Source organism: Pongo abelii, chromosome 23, assembly GCF_028885655.2.
Source record: "Pongo abelii isolate AG06213 chromosome 23, NHGRI_mPonAbe1-v2.0_pri, whole genome shotgun sequence".
Lineage (NCBI taxonomy): Eukaryota > Metazoa > Chordata > Mammalia > Primates > Hominidae > Pongo > Pongo abelii.
The window spans coordinates 37,880,532-37,897,117 of NC_085929.1; the positions used below are offsets into that span (position 1 = coordinate 37,880,532).

The window sequence follows — 16,586 nt, forward strand, 5'->3', positions numbered from 1 at the left end:
TGTAATCCCAGCACTTGGGGGACCGAAGCAGGTGAATCACTTGAGGCCAGGAATTCAAGTCTGGCCAACATAGCAAAACCCCATCTCTACTAAAAATACAAAAAACTAGCCGGGTGTGGTGGCACACTCCTGTAATCCTAGCTACTCGGGAGGCTGAGGCATGAGAACTGCTTGAACCCAGGAGGAGGAGGTTGCAGTGAGCCAAGATTGTGCCACTACACTCCATCCTGGGCAACAGATCAAGAGATTGTCTCCAAAAAAAAAAAAGTTAAAAGTACTCTGAAAGTCACAAATCACATCAATGAATACTAGGTAACTGCATTATGCTATAGACAGAAAGCACGTGAGAGGGGTTCAGCAGACCAGTCTGGAGCTCTGTTTCGGTGGAAGGGTGCTATAAATAGGATGTGCTTGTATAAGGGTATCTCCTGGTCTCAGTGTCTTCTGAAAGGGTTAACAGGTAAAACCAGCAGAAGCAAAACACTGAGGCACTGTGGTAGTAACTTTAAGAATCACATCAAAACATTAAGTACCAAGTATTTTAAGGGTAGACTAAACTATAGTGTTCAGGGATGTGTATTTTGGTGATGAATTATTTATTTTTAATTAAGGTAGTGATTACTTTTAAAGGCTGGACAGTGGAGAGTTCTGAGGAGGAAAAGGGGTATTACTGGCACAGGGCACATGGAGGCCCTTTGAGTAGTTAACAAGGAAGTTTGCCTTATAATAAGCTACACATTTGTTTTATATAGTTTTGTCTGTTTTATTTTACAATAAAATAATATTGCCACTCCTTTCCCTTTTCTCCCCAACTTATGATTAATTTCATTTTACCATTTGTTGCAACTATCGAAAAAGAGGAGAGTGAACTCAGTAATCTACTTGTTAACAGCCCTGATCAACAAACCTGTCAGCTCTGGCCAAAAAACTGCTGATGTAGCAAACCTGCATCAAGGGAGTTTGATAAGAACATTGAATCTGTGGGGAAAGGAATAAGGAGCTATGCTAGTTTCATTTGTAAAAATGAATTGTTTAACTGGTAGAAACATCCTAAGATTTTAAAATATATTTACTCATAACAATCTTGTGAGGTAAATTAGGCGAGCAGCATCCCTTCCACATATGGCTAATTAGCAAACTCAAAGAAAAAAAGTAATTTATAAATCGAGAACGGAAATAAAACCATATAGAATGAAAGCCCTATGCCTTGCAGTAGAATTTAATCATATTTCCTCTGTTTAATCTATTTCTTCTATTGATTTGGATTGGGATGGAATTTCTACCACATACTGAACAACATACCACAGTATGTACAACAGAATTATACTGCAGATAAGTAATTTATTAGTTTCAGGAAAACTTATCCGTAAATCTCCACATGAGCAGGATTAGTAATTTACCTGTTTCTGAATCCATCTCTGGTTCTGTCCACCTGTGGTTTGCCAAAACCAGGCTGGTAGAAGTTTGCTGCCTGTACAGCAAGGTCATGTGGCAAGGCCAGCCCTTCTAAAGCTGCCTGTTGCAACTCCAGCTGGCTCATCTGCTGAAAAGGAGAGGGGAGGGTCAGGAGAAGAGTAAGGACACCACACTTTCTACAAAGGTTTCTCTTCACTCTTAGAAAGGTATGTTAAGCAGAAGCTGAGAAAAATTAGATACTGCAAACCTGACTAAACTGTGCTGCCATCGCAGTAAACAAGATTAACAATTTAAGTATTACTTGAATTATTCAGCAAATTGTCTAACCTTCACTGAGCTTGAAATACAGATCAAAACCATTTCTTTTAGAGACAGGGTCTCACTTTGCCACCCAGGCTGGAGTACAGTGGCACCATCATAGCTCACTGCAATCTCAAACTCTTGGGCTCAAGCAATTCTCCTGCCTCAGCCTCCTGTGTAGCTGGGACTACAGATTCATGCTGCTATACCTGGCTCATTTTTTAAATTTACTTTTGGGCTCAAGTGATCCTCCTGCCTCCGCCTCCCAAAGTGCTGGGATTACAGGCATGAGCCGCCATGCCTGGCCTCAAAACCATTTTTAAGAATCACAACAATTCAGCTCTCCACTCCCCATGCACCAATAGGGTGAAGGGCAAGCAAGAGATTGAGTTTGAGAAAGAGCTCAGCCTGACCTGGGCCGTGATGGGGCTCATGGGTTTGCGCATGCCTTGGAATGGATCTCCGAGTAGCTGCTGTGGTCCTGGTGTGAAACCTGTTAGGAAAGTTAGTCTCAGTGAGTACCAACATGGTATGTGTGCATCAGGGAGGCATTTTCATTAACGCATGCCATTTCTTGCTGAACGCCATCTCTTGGAAAGCACTGATTTATTGGGCTGATAGATGTCCCTCTCCCTCTGTGCCCCAACAGTGGGCTATGTGGACCTCAACCAGAGCACTGTCCAAATTGCTTCTCAACTAAGCCATCAGCTTTGCTCCTTTTAAAGCCAAGACCTCTCTCTGGGAGAGAAGAGCTTTTCTAGCCAGCAATTTGTCCCGTTATCACTAAGCCAGCTGGTACTAAAGCAGACACCATTGCTCTGAGAGTACACATTCTCTCCGTTCTATCCGTTTGACTGTGGACAGAAGATTTCAAAAAATGCCTCTCAAGGTTTGTTTGGCAGGAGCCAGAGTGGCCAGCAGCCTAAAGTGGCCTAGGATGGCAGGAACACTACGACATTCCACGTAAATACTTTGCTAAGACACTTTGTGGAACTTTTCTTTCAGTCACATTCTGAATTAGCCATAAGACTTAACAGCAGATTGTCTATCAAAACTCAATAGCTTCAGAGATAACCACTACACTGACTTCTACTATATAAAAGAAAAACTTAAGAAGCCAAATTAACTTTTTTTGGATTGAATTCCCAAAATAAGGAATAAGACTAAAGAGCTGGATCAAAGTCAGATTTTTCAATAAAAAAAAAATCTACAACATGAACATATTCACCTAGAAGAGCAGCTGGTATCTTCCACATTTGCTCCCCCATCCCCCAAAAGTATATTTATTTATTTTTTTGAGACAGAGTCTTGCTCTGTTGCCCAGGCTGGAGTAGAGTGGCGTGATCTTGGCTCACTGCAACCTCCGCCTCTCGGATTCAAGTGATTCTCCTGTCTCAGCCTCCTGCGTAGCTGGGATTACAGGCATGCACCACCACGCCTGGCTATTTTTACATTTTTAGTAGAGATGGGGTCTCACCATGTTGGCCAGGCTGGTCTCAAACTTCTGACCTCAGGTGATCTGCCCACCTCAGCCTCCCAGAGTGCTGGAATTACAGGCATGAGCTACCGCGCCTGGCCGTAAATTCATATTTCTTTTTGACAAATAAGTATATTTACCAATTGGTGATGGTATTCTTGGGCGAAGGTAGTCAGCTGAGGCTGCTCGAGTTTGAAACACCTGTGACAAGGGAGGAGAGGGTGCTCTTTGGCCCAGTAAAGATGTTGTAGGCTCCAAGCTCCCCATAAGGCCACTCAGAAGATTGGAAGAAGCAGGTCTCTGAACTGGCTGACCCAGAAGTTCCTAAAGGCAGAAAAGCCAAATCCCTGTGAACTTAAGTTATTCCTTCTACTCAGAGGCTGTGAATTATGGATTAACTTTTGAGAGCCACAAGATGGATCTCCCTCATGCTCAACTGAAGGACTTGGCATGTGTACATGCAACACATTTATCTGAATGTTCAGCTAGCAACATATGCTCTAAGTTAGTGCTATAAATAGAGGTTCCTTTTTTTTTTTTGAGACAGTCTCACTCTATCACCCAGGCTGGAGTGCAGTGACATGATCTCGGCTCACCACAACCTCTGCCTACCGGGTTCAAGCGATTCTCACGCCTCAGCCTCCCAAGGAGTTGGGATTACAGGCATGTGCCACCACACCAGGCTAATTTTTGTATTTTTAGTAGAGTCAAGGTTTCACCTTGTTGACCAGGCTGGTCTCAAACTCCTGACCTCAGGTGATCCACCCACCTCAGCCTCCCAAAGTGCTGAGATTACAGGCGTGAGCCATCCTGCCTGGCTAGATACTTTTAAGTTCCACAGAAACTGCAAAGCAAACTAGAAGTCAAGGCTTAGTTTGTCAACTTTTTTAGCCACCCCCTATCCCCTGCCCATTGAGATTAAAAGCAACACCAAACTATGTCAGGCAACAATATCACATCTCTGATTGCCAGGCAACATAGATCATTTTCTAAGGCCCAAAGTTGGACCACTAAGAAAAACTGGTTCAGAAGACTACTGTTCAAGACTCCAAAGCCTCAGTATAAGATTGTGAAGTACCTGCAGGATGTTCTTAGGGACAGGCTGGCCTGGAATCTCAGCAGGGGACATCAAATGGCTTTCAAGGTTTCGCTAAAAGAGTCAAAAGAAAACTGGTTTTAACTTTCTTAACTCACTTAACTTACAGATTGATTGGGGACCACAAGAAAGCATAAAATACTCCTAGGGAGTTAATAGCAGAATGATACTCAAGTTACAGAAAACTTAGACCAACGTGTTCCGCTCTCATCACACAGGTCCCAAAGATCTGGGGATGGAAAGACTGTTCGCATGTACATGCAAAGTCCCCTCAGAGATCCTCACTATGCTAACCCTAAGTCCATTTCCCTGTTTCTAACACTGTGACCAAAAGGGGGAAAAATGGTGAAACCGGGGAACACTTACTTGAGATAACTCTTGCTACCCATTACCTTTAACAAGATTTATTGGAGACACACACACACACACATATTTATATATACACACATACATATATACATACATATATACACACACACATATACATGCATATATACACACATACATATACACACACACATATATATATATACACACACACATACATACATATATAAAATTCTGAGACAGGGTCTTGTTCTGTTGCCCAGTCTGGAGTGCAGTGGTGCAGTCATGGCTTGCTGCAGCCTTGACCTCTCAGGCACAAGTGATCCTCTCATCTCAGCCTCCTGAGTAGCTGGGACTACAGGTGTATGCCACCACACCCCACTAATTTTTATATTTTTTGTAGAGATGGGGTTTTGCCATGTTGCCCAGGCTGGTCTTGAACTCCTGGGCTCAAGCAATCCTCTGGCCTTGGCCTCCCAAAGTGCTGGCTAAATTATAGACGTGACCCACCACACCCAGCCTACACATATGGTTTTAAAATCCTAGTAAACAACATGCAGGTTTGGCCAAAATTGTTATATTTCAGAGTTTCATATTTCAGGAAATTTAAGCTTTATTATTTTTTGAGACAGAGTCTTGCTTTGTCACCAGGCTAGAGTGCAATGGCGCGATCTCGGCTCACTGCAACCTCTGCCTCCAGGGTTCAAGCAACTCTCCTGCCTCAGCCTCCCGAGCAGCTGGGACTACAGGCGCATGCCACCATGCCCAGCTAATTTTTTTTTTTTTCAGTAGAGACGGGGTTTCACCATGTTGGCCAGGATGGTCTCGATCTCCTGACCTCGTGATCTGCCCGCCTCGGCCTCCCAAAGTACTGGGATTACAGGCGTGAGCCACTGCACCCGGCAACTTTATTATTTTTTAAACGAGCTGTTCCAAAATGGGTATCACATACAGGGCAAAATTCAAATCCTCCACTCTTAAAGCAGTAGTGGTTACTTTTTTTTTGGGCGGGGGACAGGTCTTTGTTCTCCAGGCTGGCCTTGAACTTCTGGGTTCAAGCAACCCTCCCACCTTCGCCTCCCACGTAGCTGGAACTATAGGTGTACACCACCAGGCCTGGCCAGTGGTTACATTTTGTGCATCCAACCTGGAGTCCCCTCCTGCATTTCAGGACATCCCTATGCCCATTTAGCTCTGTGTGAAGTGCTTTCTCTGGTGTAGTTTCCCTTCCACTAGATGGAGCTGTCAAAGTCCAAAGCAGTGTCTAGGCATGACAAATAGCCCAAGAATACCCAAGTATTTTATTGTTGATTTTGGAAATGGGACTAAAGGCAGATGATTTTATAAGTAATCTCTTTAAGAGTCCATCTAATGAAAGTTATTTACTTCCATCTAATAAAAACAAATAGACAACTTTATACTGCATGGCTTATTATACTTGGAGGATAGAATCTATAATTTAAAACAGAATTTAGATTGAACCAGCATGTTTTTGGATGAACAAATATGACAACCTAAATGGATGGAGGCAGATCAGAAATAGTATGCAAAACATACACAGCAGTAGTAATTAAAGACACTGAATTCAAAAGGTAAACCATGACTTAACAACATGCAAATTGAGCAATATTTTGAGATACCACCTGCTATTCTTACTCCATTACTTTCCTTGTTGCATTCTTTCCTGCTGGCTGAGTTTGTCTTAGCCTTTGCCTAGCCACTTGAATGTGTCATCCATCCGTTTGGCAGGTGTTTGAGGCTCATTTGCTCAGCTAAAACCAGATATACTTCAGAGTATTAAAACCCCACCATCAAACCAACTGCCCTTACAACTCAAAGAGTAAATTGTGTTAATATCAAATCCTAGAATCATATCTGCAATAAAATGTGGAAAAACATCAGATAAACTACTGAATCCCCCCTTCCATATTTTTAGTTGCTCACACCAAAAGAAAGAAGCTAATTACAGATATGAACCACACCATTGCAGTCAGCACCCAATCACCAAGACACAAAGGTAACGAGAAAGGAAAATAGGGTAGTCTACCATCTTTCAGTCTGGTCTTCATTTGAAAGCATTTGTGTAATAATTCTTTGTATAAAAGCAACTCTAAAGCAGTTTACAGGGACATTCTCCTGCAACTGGTATGGTGTGGTCAGATATAAAGAAGTCAGTCTACCTATCCGAGGTGCCTCCTTTCAAGGGTAGGTCAGTCCTGGCACTAAGGAATAATGGAACCTCTGTCTGTCCTATTGGTCAGATAAGGAATGCTAAAAGTCAGTTGCTTTCTTCTGGTATAAGACATAATGATTCAAACAGCTATTGCTACTTGTATCTTGGCTAACTGATAAGTTCCCAGGCAAGCAGGGAACAGGGAAAAAAGAGAGAAAACTCAATTTAGTAAATTTGCTATAACTTAGCAACTAGAATAAGTCCATGTTTATGTTTTTATTATTCATATCTACCCTGCTTCCACATTATTTTGTATCAAGAGATAGTGATATTAACACATAGGCTATGGGTGAGAACTACCCTCTCAAAATTGTTAGGACAAAGAACCAGTATTTTATAAACGCTTGCATTTACAAGGTGATATGCAGTTGTGTCACCTTGTAACCTAACTTCATGCCTACAAGTTTTGTTTTTAACTTGGAGCCACAACTTTTTCCATTAGTAAATTGACAGAATGTAATTATCCTGACAAACCCATCTTACTTTTTTTTTTTGAGACAGTCTCACTCTGTTGCCCAGCCTGGAGTGCAGTGGCGTGACCTCCGCTCACTGCAACTTTCATTTCCCAGGTTCAAGCAGTTCTCCTGTCTTGGCCTCCCAAGTAGCTGAGATTACAGGCACCTGCCCCCATGCCTGGCTAATTTTTATTTTTAGTAGAGATAGGGTTTCACCATGTTGGCCAGGCTGGTCTCAAACTCCTGACCTCAGGTGATCTGCCTGCCTCAGCCTCTCAAAGTGCTGGGATTACAGGTGTGAGCCACTGTGCCTTGCCCCATCTTAGATACTTTACAAATGATTTGTATGACTGCAAGAATGCAGGTAATCCCTGGTATCTGGGAATAATTAGAAGATGTGAATAAAGACTTTACTATACAAATATGGTAAAGAATATGAACTTAAGTAGCTGAATAACAAGAAAATTTTCTCTGGAGTTCATCCAAAAAGATAGTTTCATACCTCATTTTAGCAGTGACTTAAAGTTATACAGGCATTACCATAAGACTGAATCTTTTAATCTTTATACTGTCACCCACAATACATAGAAATTAACCACAAGCCTGCTTTTTCCAGTAACAAATAGCATATCAATAATTAAGGAACACACAAAAGCATCAAGGACCAAATGACTACTAAAGAATTTCCAACTTACTCAGAATACCTTTTTAAAAATCCTTTTATTGTGGTGGGAAAAAGAAGAAAAAAAAAAGGAGAAAAGGGTGGGGTTTGTGTCAGATACTTACGCTGACTTTGGGCTGAGAAGGCAAAGTCCCACTTGCCTTCATTGTGCTCACTAGCTTGTTGAACGCAGTCATGTCTCCGTCTTTCTTGAGTTGTCGATTGTTGGTTACAGCACTCAAGGTCTCTTCTAGGTGTTCTGCCATGAAGGGAGTTGAATTCTTCACTTGCTGGTCAACCTTCAAGCCCTTCAGACCTGCTTCTACCTCCTCCACTGAAAGCACAACCCCTGAATGTGCTGAGAAGTTGAAAACGTCCAGGTTAAATCAAGCAAAGAGATAGCTGGTAGGAATTCTCTTTGGCTAGTATGACAGATAAGATGAAAATAATTTATTTGAAAATTGAGATGAGACTGTCAGAAAAGACTGACACCAAAAATAAAACTAATAACACTTAAAATCAAATTGTGTACTAAGAGATGGCATAAACTAAACCTAAAATGTTTAGATGCTAGAAACTGGGGGACCACAACTATGAGGTGCTATGCTTTAAAACTTGACAAGCTCCTGCTGTGCATCCTGCAGAAGGATATGAGTCTTCTGGGAGACTTGTTACTTGGGACAAGAATCCCAGATAGCCCAACATTGCCAAGATTGCTACCTGCACTGTGGTCATTATATCACTAAGTTTTTATGTTGAGGATTTATAGCCTAAGCAAGAACATGGAAGACTAGGGCAGATTTGTGAGGAAATGGTAAGTTATGCTCTGGAGGAATAAAACATTGACTGGAGTTTGTTTTCAACATTCACTGGATTATTACAACCAGACCCTAGGTAAGAACTTATAGGAAAAGTTCTCATAGGGCTCATGACCCACTGTGAGATTCTCAAAGAGGTGGTATTGTTTGATGAAATGAGTTTTTAAAAAAGAACGTTAAACAAAAACCCAATATATATTTGACTTTTTATGAAACAGAGGTATGTTAGACCCAACTGCCTGAAGACTGAACATCTAGACCTTTTCAGATATCTAAAACAGATATTCATAAACACTTACAGCTTTCTTTAAGTTTTTCTTTATTTGCAGAAAGGCTGGAAAGAAGAGGTTTCAAATCCACTTTGGCTTTCTGTAGCATTTCTAAAATATCCACTTTATTTTCAGCATGGTCTTCCAATGGTATAGGAGCAAAGTAATTCCCCGAGTTCTGTCCAGGAGAGAGGATGGCTTGCTCCAGACCTGATATTGCAAATAAACATACTCAAAATTAATCTGTTCCAGTAAAGAAACATGCCTTCAACAGTATTTTTCTTTCTTTCTTTTTCTTTTTTTTTCTTTGAGATGGAGTTTCGCTTTTTCGCCCAGACTGGAGTGCAATGGCACAATCTCGGCTCACTGCAACCTCCGCCTGCCGGTTTCAAGCGATTCTCCTGCCTCAGCCTCCTGAGTAGCTGGGACTACAGATGCCCGCCACCATGCCTGGCTGATTTTTGTATTTTTAGTAGAGATGGGGGTTTCACCATGTTGGCCAGGCTGGCCTCAAACTCCTAACCTTGTGATCCGCCTGCCTTGGCCTCCCAAAGTGCTGGGATTACAGGCGTGAGCCACTGCACCCGGCCCCTTCAACAATATTAAAAGGACACAAATTGAAGGCTTTTCAGTTGTCCAGAGACCCTTTGACCCTAATCGACTCCTGACTAATGAAGACAGAATGAACCATATCAGGGAAAAACCCAGGTTTACCTTCAAGGGCAGAATCTGAAGCCATTTTACCTGCAAGTCTCTCTAGCTCTTCATGTGGTGTTGACCCAAGACTGCTGGATCGGCTTCCTGATCTGCTCGGGTTAGAGAACCACCTACTGAACCGACTGGCAGAGACTGACCCTTCTCCCAAAACATCTTCAATCATCTGAAGAAAAAGACAATACAAACTAATAGTTTCTAGATGAAAAAGGACAAGAAGGTTTAAATCTTATGAAAGGGTCACTTACTTTGAAACTTCCTTTGATGCTCGTGACCTGAAGATAAACACTCTCAGAACCTAGGAATTTGAACACCTTTTTCTTCCTCCATCCTGGGTAATTTCTGAATAACCCAAACTTGAGTAAGTATAACCAACTATCTACTTTCCTTTTTTATTATTACTTTTTTTTTTTTTTTTTTTGAGACAGTCTCGCTCTGTCGCCCAGGCTGGAGTGCAGTGGCACAATCTCGGCTCACTGCAAGCTCCGCCTCCCGGGTTCACACCATTCTCCCGCCTCAGCCTCCCGAGTAGCTCGGACTACAGGCGCCTGCCACCACGCCTGGCTAATTTTTTGTATTTTTAGTAGAGACGGGGTTTCACCGTGTTAGCCAGGATGGTCTCGATCTCCTGACCTTATGGTCCGCCCACCTCAGCCTCCCAAAGTGCTGGGATTACAGGCATGAGCCACTACACCCAGCCTACTATTTTTTTAAGACAGTCTCGCTCTACTGCCCAGGCTGAAGTGAAGGGGTGCAATCTTGGCTCACTGCAACCTCTGCCTCCCAGGTTCAAGTGATTCTCATGCCTCAGGCTTTCAAGTAGCTGAGACTACAGGCATACGCCACCACATGCCTGGCTATTTTTAATTTTATTTTTAGTAGAGATGGGTTTTTACCATGTTGGCCAGGCTTGCCTCGAACTCCTGACCTCAAATTATCCACCTACCTTGGCCTCCCAAAGTGCTGGGATTAAAAGGCATGAACCACCACGCCCAGCCTACTTTCTAAGAATATAAAGCAAAGCCTCTATGCTACAAAAAGTTTTTCGGGTTTCTATCCTTTGCCTCAGGAGTAAATCCACGTACTACCAAACGTTCTCAGAGAACAGTGTCAATGCCACAGCATTCCACTGACAAGCTGATGAGTGACCTTCAACTAAGTATCAAGTATGGGGAACTGATGAAAGAAAACCATTGCTTCAAACTTAGTGGTTTCAAAGTTGTAATGAACATTATGAAATTCAATCTTGAGAGTTTCAGAAGCCGAAGGCTAAAAAAGTAGAGCTCATAAAGACTGTAATTCCAAGTCAAAGTTTAGAAAAAGTATGATTGTGGAAGATGAAATTTCAACTGATCTCTAATTTCTGTTTGAGATTAATAGAGAGTTTTCAGGTGTTTTCTGTTTCCAAATCCAACCTCCATAGTTTACATTTAATAAGGGCAATTAAATAACACACTATGAACAATAAATTGCTTTGGTAGAAATTATGAAATAGTGCCAATCTTTCTTAAAAACTAGATTTAAGCATTTAAAAAAATTTTCAATTCAAATCATACCATAAATTCAGTCAAATATCCAAATTGATTTTTTGCAGTATTCTTATCAATATTTAGAAAAGACAAGATAGAGCAAACATCTATCCAAAAATCAGACATATCCTTGAAAATAAGTCATATACTTTCACTTCAATCCCACTGATAAACAGAAAACATGCTTTTTCAAAAACTGGTACATGGATGACAGAATTAGTGACTGTTTTATTTGAAATCTGGAACCCACAGTTTCCAAAGTTAAGCAGGGGAAGCTTAGATTTATTCTTTGTTCTTATCTGGAAGAATGTTTTCATAATCCATACCCAAACTAAGCCACAATATATTTCTTTTGAAGGGATTTTAATTCAAGACCCTAATTATTGTTTCCAGAGTTTCTATTTTCAGAGGAATTATCTAGACAATTTCAATCACATTCCACCTGTAGATGCTCATACCTTAAATAATGCTGACTTTTAAGTGCACTAATTTTGTATTAATTAAAATATAAGATAAGCATGATACATCGATGTGAAAAATTGGGGAGTGTATCCAAAATATAAGCATCTTAGTGATAAACAGGAATTCTAAAAATAACTTTAAAAAGCCAGGTGCGGTGGCTCACGCCTGTAATCCCAGAACTTTGGGAGGCCAAGGTGGGTGGATCACCTGAGGTCAGGAGTTCAAGACCAGCACGGCCAACTTAGTGAAACCCCATCTCTACTAAAAATACAAAAATTAGCTGGGCGTGGTGGTGGGCAACTGTAATCCCAGCTACTCAGGAGGCTGAGGCAGGAGAATCACTGGAACCCGGGAGGCAGAGGTTGCAGTGAGCCAAGATCGCACCATTGCACTCCAGCCTGGGAGACAGAGCGAGACTTCCTCTCAAAAACAAAAAACAAAAAAACCACAAAAAACTAAAGAACATAATTAAAAATGTTTCAATGTTGAAAAGAGTTTGAAATTTACAAGTAGCAAAAATAATGGCTTTGCATTTTAACTCCTTTTATTTCCTCCATTATGATCAGACTGCATAAGAAAAAAAAGAAGATACAAAGAAAGAACATGAGAAAGCAAAGGAGATTAATACAAAGTATCTGGACATTCTCTAAAGATATTAAAGTAAGTGTTGAAAGTCACTTCCGTATTTTGTCTAGTAACCAATTTTCCTTCTGTTAGAGAAGCAAAACTTTTATTATAGTTAAAGCATAACAAGTAGAAACAAGTCGCTTTTACACATATTTAGTGGAAATACTAATTTCAAGAAACTAAAGCATCTTAAACATGAAAAGGTTAAAACTAAAGTTTATCTAGTCAGTCATTTTTACCACACAGCAAAACAGAACATTCTATAACAGGGCCTCCCTCACGTACCTTGCTAGAGGAAGTAAGGACCTGGACCCATATCTCTGCCTTCTTGGTCAGGGTATCTCTGCTACATCATTGTCAGCCATCAGCTGATTGAGAAGAGGAGCCTGGGAACTGCAATTTGTGTTTCAGCTGCCCTTATTAGAGTAGATTTTTAATACCGTTTTTAAGGTAACCTATATGGCTATTAGTCTGATCCTTCAAGCTAGGTCATTTAGACAAGTCACATCCTTGGATTCATAATATCCTGCTAATCAAACAGATTCCGTGAAATATTTTTGCTCTTTGACAGTTATTTGGTTGTACTGATCAATGATTTTTATTACTTTCCATTTTTACAGTAATTTTTATATTTCGTATTTGTTTCACTAGTTTCTAGTTTCTTTTTGTTTGGATTTCTAATGAATTCATTTAAGGTTATACATTTTCTTCTGCACATACTTTTCTGATCACCAAGGTCTTTCTATGTCATCTTCCTGTTAATCACTCTAAAACATTCAGTATTTCCAATTTGATTTCATTCAATATAGTTACGCGTCTATCGTGTCATGCACTGTAGTAAGAATACCATATCTAAAAAAAAATTTTTTAATTATTTAAATTTGCACGTATTCCAAATGTTTAGTTTGTATACATTTTTCTGGCTTTTAATTTGTCAATTTCTAAGTGAATATAGTCCACAAATACATGTGTATGTGCGTGTATATTTTTAATCCTTGTGTTTCCTTGGCTTGAAAGTAAGCTCTACGAGGATGGGAACTTTATTTTGTTTACTACCATAGCCTTAGTTCCTAGAACAGTGTCCAGACGTTAGAACTACTCAATAATTTGTTCTGAGACAGGGTCTTGTTCTGTCGCCCAGGCTGGAGTACAGTGTGTGATCATTGTTTGCTGTAGTGTCAAACTCCTGGGCTCAGCCTCCTTAATAGCTAGAACTACAGGCGCACACCACCACACCCAGCTAATTTTTATTTATTTATTTTTTTGTAGCAGGGCCTCACAAGCTAGTCTCAAACTCCTGGCCTCAAGTGATCCTCCTGCCTCAGCCTTTGATAAATATTTCTAAATAAAATGAACAAATACGTTATTTGAGATTTCCTTTGTAGCCTAGTAATTTGGTTAAGTTATATAAGAGAGAGTGTATTCTCACTTTTGTTATAAAGTTCTGTTTATATTTATTAACACCCAACATTTGTAGAGCTTACTAAGCATACAATACTGGTTTTTGTTTTTGTTTTTTTTTTTTTTTTTGACGGAGTCTCACTCTGTTACCCAGGCTGGAGTGCAGTGGCGTGATCTTGGCTCACTGCAAGCTCCGCCTCCTGGGTTCACACCATTCTCCTGCCTCAGCCTCCTGAGTATCTGGGACTACAGGTGCCTGTCACCACGCCCGGCTAATTTTTTCGTATTTTTAGTAGAGACAGGGTTTCACTGTGTTAGCCAGGATGGTCTCGATCTCCTGACCTCGTGATCTGCCTGCCTCAGCCTCCCAAAGTGCTGGGATTACAGGCATGAACCACCGCGCCTGGCCTCCAATACCGTTTTAAGCACTTTACATACTTGTCAATTGATATTCATATCCTTTACAGCCTTTCTTATTTTTCCCAATTGACTTGTAATTTTCTGAGTACTTTGTATTAGAGTTCAGTTGGTTATATAACACAGAGCATCTGTTTTTATTGACCTCAGTTTTGCTTTTTAGTGGATTATAGAATATATAATTTAACAGCACCTCCATGGAAAACATGGAGACAGAGTTAATGGCTTAGTTCTGACTGCTTAGCATTAACCACGTTTTGGTTCAGGATAAGGGCCAGAGGACAAAACAGTGCTCAGTTGCTAGTCCTACCTTTATGCTTCAGAGGTAGTATATTTGGGTGATTTCAGAGCAGAAACTCATTACTGGAAGTATATAAATTAGGAGTCAGTTTTCACCAATTACTGGCTGTGTGACTTTGGGCAAGTTATCTAAATTCTATGCCTGTTTCCTCATCTGTAAATGGAAATAGTAATCTAATTTATAAGGGATTTGTGAAGATTAGATGACTTACTGTATATAAAGCCTGCAACAATCAGCACTATATGCATGTTACCTATTATTAAAAGTTTAGGTTTAGGCCAGGCGCAGTGGCTCATGCCTGTAATCCCAGCACTTTGGGAGGCCGAGGCGGGCAGATCACTGGAGGTCAAGAGTTCGAGACCAGCCTGGGCAACACGGTAAAACCCTGTCTCTACTAAAAATACAAAAGTTAGCTGGGCATGGTGGTGTGCGTTTGTAATCCCAGCTACTCAGGAGGCTGAGGCACAAGAATCGCTTTAACCCGGGAGGCAGTTTGTAGTGAGCCAAGATCACATCACCGCACTCCAGCCTGGGTGACGGAGTGAGACTCTGTCTCAAAACAACAACAAAAAAAGACTTCCATCTGTCTTCTAAGAGAATGAAAAAAGAAAAAGTTACTCAACAGTTGATGTGGAAAAAAAAATACTATACCCTCAGAAGTTAAGAATTTGAAAGGGCCACTCAGTTTTTAGATCAACTAAATTAAGCTTGCATCTGGATACAATCCAAAGGACTGGCTAGGAGACTATAGGTGAGGCACCTGGCTAGGAGACTTACAATTAAAATTGCTGCTGGAACTTTAGGAACAAAACCACATAAAGAGTTGCCAACATTGATTTGGAGCCACATTCCATATGCTCCAGCAGTGCTACAGACAAGTGTGGACCATGCTGATCTATATTGAGATAATAAGTGAGAATAAATGCTTAGAAACTGGTCAGGCACGGTGGCTCACACCTGTAATCCCAGCACTCTGGTAGGCCAAGACGGGTAGATTACTTGAGGTCAGGAGTTTGAGACCAGCCTGGCCAACACGGTGAAACCTCATCTCTACTAAAAATACCAAAATTAGCCAGGTGTGGTGGTGGTGCCTGTATTCCCAGCTACTTGGGAGGCTGAGACGGGAGAATCACTTGAGCCCAGGAGGTGGAGGTTGCAGTGAGCCAAGACTGCGCCACTGCACCGCAGTCTGGGCGACAGAGTGAGACTTTTTCTCAAAAACAAAAAACAAAAATAAAGCCGGGTGCAGTGGCTCACGCCTGTAATCCTAGCACTTTGGGAGGCCAGGGTGGGTGGATTGCCTGAACTCAGGAATTTGAGACCAGCCTGGGCAACACGGTGAAACCCCATCTCTACTAAAATACAAAAAATTAGCTGGGCATGGCAGCGTGTGCCCATAGTCCCAGTTACTTGGGAGGCTAAGATAGGAGAATTGCTTGAACCTGCGAGGCAGAGGTTGCAGTGAGCCAAGATCGCGCCACTGTACTCCAGCCTAGGTGACAGAGCAAGACTCCATCTGCAAAAAAGAAAAGAAACTTTTATACCAATTTGGTATTGCCATTACATTTGTACTTTATACTAAAATACTGTTCTTCAATGGAATGAAAATAAAGCCTGGCACCTCATCACAGAAAAATTTAAGAAGACTGCCTAAGAACACATCTGTGGCCCTGTACCTATCAGTACTACGCAGTGCCTGCTCACTTATTCTTGGTGGCAATCTTATGGGTGTAGGGGAGCAGGCAATGACAACGGAGACAGGCCAATGTTGCCTGCTCTGCTGTGCCCAGCTTTGTCTACTCATACAATAATCAAATAAGGAGCAGTTATGATTAAGGAGTAGATACTAATCCATAAATGCTGATGGGGCAGGAGCAAGGGTGGGTAGCAAAAGATTTAGGGAGAGCTTACTACTATTTTTAAAGTCCAGAAAGACTGGACCTCAAGAGTTTAACAGCAATACTGAAAGTATTACAAGTTCCTTTTCATTAAAGGTTTTTGGAACCATCACATCCAAAAAGTATCGCCTAACCAGGCAGCCTCCCCCGAGGAATATAGGTCAGTGTGACAACAATTGTCAGTT

The 16,586-nt window shown here is 41.2% G+C and overlaps 1 protein-coding gene across 17 annotated transcripts in view; it reads right to left on the reverse strand.

Moving 5' to 3' along the window:
- The window catches only part of EIF4ENIF1 (eukaryotic translation initiation factor 4E nuclear import factor 1), a 60,843-nt gene that overhangs the window by 12,027 nt on the left and 32,230 nt on the right, over positions 1-16,586 (reverse strand). For 10 of the 17 annotated variants that reach the window (XR_008517714.2, XR_008517713.2, XR_008517712.2 and 7 more), the window contains exons 8-14: positions 9,797-9,932; positions 9,083-9,262; positions 8,091-8,323; positions 4,272-4,343; positions 3,334-3,517; positions 2,130-2,209; positions 1,401-1,543 (exon numbers count right to left, since the gene is read on the reverse strand). Coding sequence is in view for 7 of the 17 variants with exons in the window: in XM_024240050.3 (XP_024095818.1) it covers positions 1,401-1,543; positions 2,130-2,209; positions 3,334-3,517; positions 4,272-4,343; positions 8,091-8,323; positions 9,083-9,262; positions 9,797-9,932 (1,028 nt within the window). In the remaining 10 variants the exon portion in view is untranslated. The remainder of the gene's footprint in view (positions 1-1,400; positions 1,544-2,129; positions 2,210-3,333; positions 3,518-4,271; positions 4,344-8,090; positions 8,324-9,082; positions 9,263-9,796; positions 9,933-16,586) is intronic. The other 7 variants (XR_008517716.2, XR_008517718.2, XR_008517719.2 and 4 more) reach the window with 1 other exon arrangement.